This window comes from Chaetura pelagica, unplaced genomic scaffold (genome assembly GCF_000747805.2).
Source record: "Chaetura pelagica isolate M959 unplaced genomic scaffold, ChaPel_1.0 scaffold275, whole genome shotgun sequence".
In the NCBI taxonomy this organism is placed as follows: domain Eukaryota; kingdom Metazoa; phylum Chordata; class Aves; order Apodiformes; family Apodidae; genus Chaetura; species Chaetura pelagica.
In genome coordinates, this window is record NW_009953486.1 from 1,276,860 (window position 1) to 1,284,690 (window position 7,831).

General features: G+C 47.3%; 1 protein-coding gene across 2 annotated transcripts in view; it reads left to right on the forward strand.

Moving 5' to 3' along the window:
* Positions 1 to 21: 21 nt before the first annotated feature.
* Positions 22 to 7,831, forward strand: part of NKAIN4 (Na+/K+ transporting ATPase interacting 4) — a 50,857-nt gene continuing 43,047 nt past the window's right edge. For both annotated transcript variants that reach the window (XM_009998608.1, XM_009998609.1), the window contains exon 1: positions 22 to 133. In XM_009998608.1, coding sequence (XP_009996910.1) covers positions 80 to 133 — 54 coding nt within the window. In that variant the 5' untranslated portion in view covers positions 22 to 79. The remainder of the gene's footprint in view (positions 134 to 7,831) is intronic.

Consider the following 7,831-nt stretch of genomic DNA (forward strand, 5'->3'; position numbering starts at 1 on the left):
CCCCTGCCCCTTCTCCTGCCCCTGCCCCTTCTCCTGCCCCTGCCCCTTCTCCTGCTCCTGCCCCTGCCCCCCGGGGACCATGGGATGCTGCACCGGGCGCTGCACCCTGATTTTTCTCTGCACTTTGCAGCTGGTAAGTGGAGGCGCTCCGGGAGAAGGGGGACGTTGGAAGGGGGGGGAACGGCGGAGAGCTTAGGGGTTCGGAGCCCCGGGACGGGGACGAGGGACAAAAGCCACCCCCAGCGCCTCCGTGGACGTTGCCCCGCGGCTGGGGCAGGATCCCGGGCCCCCGCCCCATCGTCTCGGAGGAAGAAGGTTGGAGGGATGGGGATGTCAGGGTGCGCCCCGGGACGCTTTGCTGCGCGGGGGGGACTTAGTGATGCCTAAAGCTCGGAGAAAGGTGTATGAGGGGGAAAGTTCTCAATTAATACATTTGTACTTGGAAAATACAACAACAACAGCAACAAAATAGAATTACTTTGTGAAAGGAGTGCTGGAGGTCTCGGTGGAGATGTTGCAAAGCAAAGCAAAGCAAAGCAAAGCAAAGCAAAGCAAAGCAAAGCAAAGCAAACCAAACCAAACCAAACCAAACCAAACCAAACCAAACCAAACCAAACCAACTCCGTGCCAAAACCCACCGGTACCTTCAGCCTCTTGGATGTCCAGCTCCGAGAAAGGGCTGGATCCAACCCTGCTCGCCTACCCAGGAGGGGTTTATGCTGGCTGGGAAGGAATTATTTCAAATCTCCTCGGGATGAAGTGCTCAGATTGAATGTGCTTAGAAACACAGATAGATTTCTTTGGGAATAAACTTCCTGGTGTGCGGAAAGTGTCGTCCCTGCTGGGGACGAGTTCCCCATCATCCTGACATCTGCGGGCATGGTAACATGACAAACAAAGGTCTGGTTGTTCCCTGAGTGTCTGTGCATCCAGCCTGGATCTGGAGGGTCCCCTTCTTGTCAATAGCTAATGGGCTCCAGGACTCCTCCAGCCTTAAAAAGGAAATGACAGCATCTAGGGAATGAATTGAGTTGAATTTAATTTGCTTCTTCCAAATTTGCTTTATTTTGGAGCATTAGCAGCGGGCAGGAAAGGGCAGGTTTCCTGCTAAGTTCTGTTGAATAAGTCAGCCAGTGCCAAGGGGTGAGTCTAGTCAAAACTCTTTGTTTTGGAGTTGCTTGCTGTGACAGCAGAGTGTTTTCTGCTAGGGGATAGTGAGTGGGCACTTCCCTGAAGGTGGGAGAGAAAAAGGGGAACCTGCTTGTTTAAAATGTAAAGCATCAGGCTGAGGTGGAAGAGGGTGGGAATGCAACCCTGCCAGCTCTGACTAGCACCGTTGGAGGATGTGGATGGCAGATTTGACTCCTAGTTAAACAAAATCCAGCATGGAAGTGCTGAGGTTTTCTGGCACAAAGCGTCTCGCCAGGCATATTTATGAGAGAGTTGAATGGCTGGGGAGTGTTATTTAGTCTCCTGGGTTATCTCTTTTGATTTTTCACCCGTGATCACAGAAGAAAGAAGCTGGACCCTGTATTACATTAGAAAGTGGCACCTCGGTGCTCAGTGTCTCTTAAACCCATCACTCTGTTGTCCTGCTTTAAAGCACATGCTCACACACACTGGAGATGAAAAAAAAAAGAGGAAGAAAGAGAAAAAGCCATGAGCTGCTGGTGCTGTTCTTATTTCTGACAAGCGTGGGAGTTTTCTTGTAACCAAGATACAGGGACAAAGAACCCCCAGCATTTTATTTTCTTTAAGACCCTCCTCCTTGAAGAAAAGAATCAGTTTGGCTCATTCTTAAGCAAGTTTGGATGTCTTGGCCATAGAGATTTCCCATGGCACTTGCTGGGTGAATTGGTAGAGCTGGAAAAATGTAAACTATGGTGAGGGAATTCCTGGAGCTGCACTCTGGTGGGGGTGAGGTCAGGAGATCCTGGTTGGTTCCCAGCAAGTGCTTGGATGAGGGTGAGATCCAGCCTGGTGCTTTTGTATTTTATTTTTCATATATTTTTAGCAAACTTGGTCTGTAAATCATCACATCACTTCCACATCAGCACGGCCAAGTGACCTGCAGGACCTGCTGCTGCTCAGGGTGGGTTCTGCTAAGACAAAACACTGAAGTGATCAGGCCAAGATCATCAATAAATTATAATGACGTGAACTTCCTTTGTTCCTCTCATGTCTCTGCTCTGCTTCATTTGATACTTTGAACTCTTCACAGTCTTCCCTGCATGTTGCCAAGCTGTGTCTCCCACGACAAGAGTCCCAGGAGTGAAAATCCTGGCTCCTTTCTGGTCTGTGGAGATTTAAGCCTCTGATTTCACTGGGGAGAGGATTTCAGCACTGGGATTTCCCACTTCAGTTTTACAGCACAGCCCTGTGTTTCTTTGCATCCTCTCATCTCTGCCCCTCAAGGCCTCACTGGAGCTTTTCAGAAATGATGAACAGAAACATGAAACAACCGCCCCCCAAAAAAACAACCAACCAAACAAAAAACAAATTAGGATTTGGGGCTGCACTGCTCTGTGGAGTTGGTGTTATGAATTAGGTGCAAGTAGCTGTGGCTGCGAGGAGGTGTTTGCATGCTGCAGCCTGAATGCTTCCCTGGAAAGAAAAAATACAAATAAAAGAAGGCAGAAAACAAACATATTCATCATTACAGTGTGTGCTCCCAAAGAAAAAGTTTGTGGTCCAGGCAGAGAGCAGAACAACGCGTGAATTGAAAGAGCTGCTACACAATGTGAATACCAAAGAGATCTCCAGCCCCCCCGCCCCGGGCTGAGCGCTCAGAGCAGAGCTGAGAGCGTCTGGCTGAGGAAAATCAGGGCTGGGTCCCCAGCGGTTTGCTAATCAAGAGGGGAGAGAATGCTGTAGTTTGAATAAATCATTTGCCATGTTCCAATTTTAGGTTATTGTTTCCTTGAAATGGCCACGTCTGGCTCTTGCTTCAGGGGGAGGCTGTGGGAAGGTTCTGGCTCTCCCTCCCTCTGATCCCGGTGTGTGTCACTGCCCCTGATCCTTCCCTTCTTCCCCATCCACCCCTGTCTTCAGCAGAAGTTTGGGTGAACGTTGGCTGTGACATAGAGGAGGACTGTCAGCAAGGGGTGGGGTGTTTGTAGCCCAGCATTTGTGTGTCTCAAGGCTGTTGTCACCTCCCAGTTCTCACTCTGGCCAAACACTTCTGCCATTCAGGGGCTGATAGTACCTACAGCTCTTGTTCATCCCTCCCAGCCAGCTGCCTTTGGGCAGTTGCATACTGAGAAACACGAGTGAAGCTTAAACAAGGCATAGGCCTCCCCAGGAAAAAAATCAGGACCCTGTCAGGGAGCCTCTGTAAAGGGTTAGGAAATGTCTCTTGTAGAAATTAGGGTTGCAAAGGCTTGTCAAGGTCAGGATTTCTGAACCTTAGTGGTGTGACAGAGGCTGTTGCACCCAGCAGGACTAAGAACTGGGTGGGTCATAGTGAAAGCCACAGACAAGGGCAGAGAAATATTAAAAAATCATAGTTTTGTTTCTCTCCTCTTTGCCAGGGTGAGACTGCACCCAACTGGTGTATTTTCTGGAGCAGGAAGTGATTGTGCACTGAAGGCACTATGTGAATTTATTTCCACCAAGCATGGAAAAATTCCCTCCCTCCTCATGCCCTGTCCCAATAAATCAAATAACTGTAGTTTCTTTACATTCTGTCCATGGATTGAGAGCTCAGATGCCAAGCAAAGCCTGGAGACAATTTTACAGATACATTATAAATCCCTCTAGAGTAAGAGCTTCTAATGGAAAAAGTGACTAATACTTCAAATAAGCACAGAACAAGGCGCCCTGGGATGGGGCTGCGTATCGAGACTAACCAAAAGTAACTACATACCTTTATTTATTTATTTTCTCCTGCTCTCTTTCTCCCTCACGCCCTTCTCAGCAATGCCTTTTTCATCTCTTACAGAAGAGGGAGATCAGTTCTAGATACTATTTGAATCCAGCACAGATCCTTTTTTAACTGCTCTCTGGTAACTACTGTGGTCATGTCAGTTTGATGGAGGTATGAAGGGGTGAAAGGGTGAAGGCAGAAGGAGACTGGGGCAGATGGGGGCTGGGATTGCACCACAAGTCAGGCAGGGCAGGATCTGGGGGAAAAAAAACAAACAAAACAACCCATGAATTAAAGTAGGTGGACTTATCTGGATCAGCACACGTGGGTTGTGAGAGGGAGGTGGTGGAGCATCTTCCTACCCAAGGTAAGGAGTGAGCAGGACTGCAGCATCTGCACTTTGGGGGCTGTGATGGTCCTTTTCTTGGCTTTCTCCTTTCCATCCCAGGGATGTTTTGAACTGGAGGCAGGGTGAGGAGAGCAGGACCTGTCTCTCCCCTCCTCTGCAGCTGTCTCTGGAGTTGTGGCAGCTTGATGCATCTCCTGAGGGAGGCCTGAGTTCCCCCAGCTGTGGTAGGGCTGAGCACAAAGCATTTGAGACAAGAGCAGGTGCAAGAGGAAGCACAGTGTCCCTCTGCTCATCACGCTGCTCAGGACCTCTCCAAAATTACCTTGTGTTTTCCCAGGCTACTTATCTCCTTTTTGGTTTGTGCTTAATTTACAATCCCTCCAGGGAAGGAACTATAATGTATAAGCACAGCACCCAGCACCATGGCTTGAACCTTTCCCAGAGACCTGGCTAAATAATAACAGAAGTCTAAGGACTACGTTTGACAGATGCTGTCTTCTCCGTGTCTGTTCCAGACAAAGGAAAATTAAAGCTGTGCCAATAATAGAGCTCGTCAGCATTTTCCACTGAAGCTGAGTTTCAGTAGAAACCTGGGGATTTGACTAAATGAATATTTTCATGAGAAGTATCTGCTTTCCATAGACAATTCTGAGTTTTTCTCCCAAGTTTTGGCCAGAATATTTTGGCAAAAAATCAAAAATGTGCTGGCAGGGTTTTGCTGTGCTGGAAAACATTTTTAATTTTGGAGTTGTGGAGCTTTTCTTCCAAACACTTGAATTTTTGCATGAGATTTTTCTTTTTTTCTTTTTTTTTCCCCCTTCTTTTCCTGAGCAGCTGGAGTCAGCACTGCTGTAGCACAGTGGGTTAAGCCCCAGAGCAGCAGAAGGGTAAGAGGAGCTCAGGGCATGAGTTCCAGACGTGCCCCGTTGCAGATTGTGCCTTGCCCTTCATTGTGCCTTGCCCTTCAGCCCACGTCTGCCTTTCTCATCAGAGATTGCAAATGACTCAGTGACCACGTCCCTTTGTGTCCTCCAACCAAACCCACCCAGACCAGGAATGAAATTTGGCAAAAGCCAAGCCAAAAGCAGCTGAGGGCAGGGTCATATTGAGGTCAACTCTTTTAGGAAAACCAGGGGTTTATTTTGGCTGACTCAGTAGGTTTGCCTGACCACTCTCTGCTTTCTCCTGGCCACTCTTTGCTTGTTTACCTTCTCCTTTTCCCTCTCTCCAAGCACCAGGGCCATTCAAGAAGCAAAGGAACTAGTTTCACTCCCCCTGGCTGCTGTGGGGTTAAGGGGGCTGACGTTGTCCCATTGTGTGCTAATAATATAAGGAAACTCGGATCATTTTGGCTGGGGTGCAAAATGGAGCTCTTCCAAGAATCTGCTCCAGGGGCCCTCAAATGGAACTTTTGGAGAACAAACTGGATAACAAAGGCCAGATTGTGATCACTTTTCCTCCAGGAAAACCTTGGAATAGCCCATCATTCCTGGAGCACTTAAGAAAATGCATGTGATCCAGTGAGTAGTAAGTGCCTCAGCTGTAGCTTTCCCTTTTTCCATTAACAAAACATTGGGTTTGAGGTCAGTGGAACTGAACCTTTCTTTGTTATTTAAAAAAAAAAATCACAACAGAGATAATTTGTGATTTAATGTCCTAATGCTTGTGGGGTTCCCTTTGTCCCCACTGTGCTGCAGGAGCTGTGATGAGCAGACCTAACTGCACAGGTTGGGACTCTGTGTTGAAGTCTGTTAGAGAGTTTTCAACAAAGTGGAATTTATTTATTTTTTTTTGGTCAAAAGTAACACATTCTTCTCCCATTCCTCTTCCTCAGAACATGAGGAGGAGAAAAGAGGACATTTCTGGGAAAAAAAACCCCAAAAATGAAACAAAAAAACACCCCCATAACAAACAAACAAAAAGAGAAACTCCCCTGGCATTTAGCAATATTTGCTGAAAATGATTGGGGGGGTTTATTGTGCCAAACCCCAAATATTTTGAACTTTTCAGAAGTGTTCTTAAGCTCCTGAAAAAAAAAAGTTGAAAAGTCTTACTGTTGTTTTGGTGGTGGGCTTGTTGGTTTTTTTTCTTCAGAGCCCTGGAAGTTCTCATCTTCCAACTGTCTCTGAAGTCACCATCTCTCCCATCAACCCAGCTGGTGTTGGAGCTGGGCAGGAGTCCTCAAGGAGGAAGCACAGCCTTGGGTGCTGTGGCAGGGTGGAGCTTTGCTGACTTGATTCATCTCTCCTTAGCCCAGTGGGGTTTTCTGGTATTTTTCTTGGTTATTGGTTGTAGAAGGAAACTCAATGAATAAACACCCTGTAGAATTGCCAAGCTGAGATGTCTTGTAATCAGTCCAGGGTCATAATAATGTCTTTGAGCTCAGGAGATTTCAGAATGAGAATAATGGACTTCTGCTTCACATGTTTGTTGAGCTTTGGTATGGGTCAGAATCTTACTTCACCTTCTTCTTGCCAGGGGTAACAGTAAGGTTACAAAAGCAAGGATTAACAGCAGTAAAAACTAGGGAATTGGTAATAGTAAAGTATGAATAGGAAAACAGACAATAATACAAGGGATGATAAAAACTGGAATGATTGCAATATCTGGCAGAAAGCTCTGAGATGGGGTTTCAGCAAACGTGCTGCTTCTCACCAGGTGTTGGGCCTGTGTTTCATGTTGAACACAGACAAGTGGATTGTGATCCTGCTCTGCCTTCTCCCTGGCTTAGCTGAGCCCTGGGTCCCCATCTGAAAGTCCTTGTGAAGAGCAGAAGGTTTATTTTGCTGTGTGTTCTGAGGTGCCACAGACCAGGAGGAGCGAGCAGCTGTTCTTGGCTGGGGCAGCATCGATGCTCCTGCCTTGACTTTGCTGTAGCTCATTAACATCAACTTTTTCCAAGGGATTCTTTTTGGTCTCATTTCCACAAGGACCTAATTGCCATTTTCCTGGTGTCTGTGGCTTGTTCTCAGCTCAGCTGCTTCTGTGTCAGGACATTAGACACAAATATGCTGTTTATCAGGGAAGTGCAAGTCCCAGATTTTCTCTCAAAAGTGAGGACCCATGGAAATGAGGAAAGCAGCTTTTCTGAACCTCCTTCATCCTGGATGTTATTTGGGTGAATCTAGGTTTGGTAATTGAGATGTCAGATTCCCTGACACCTTTCAACTGAAAGGATGATGGTGTGGAAGCAGTGACCTCCACTGCCATCTGCCATGCCTTAATGAAAATACACTGGGAATCAAGGCAGCAGCTTGTCTTCCTCACTGCTTGGAGAAGGCAGACAGCAGGAGCTGCTGTGCCAACGCCCTCTGCCACCTTCCAGTGACTGGCCTGCCCTGCAGGCAGCTTCCCACCTGCTCTCCAGGCTCTCTCAGGCCAGGAAAATATCTGCTTTCTTCCCTCGTTTGTTGTTTTTTTTCCCTCCAGTTTTCTCAACCAAAGTTCAAAACTCTAGAAACCCAGGACCACCATTATACTCCTTCTGCACTGATGGAGCAAGCACTCACCCCAGCTTCCTCCATCCCATACCCATGAGTTTGGTCTCCCAGGTCTAGCAGGGCATTGCTCTGCAATAGGATCTGTTTTTTCAGCACAATTCTCCAAGTCTCTTTCCC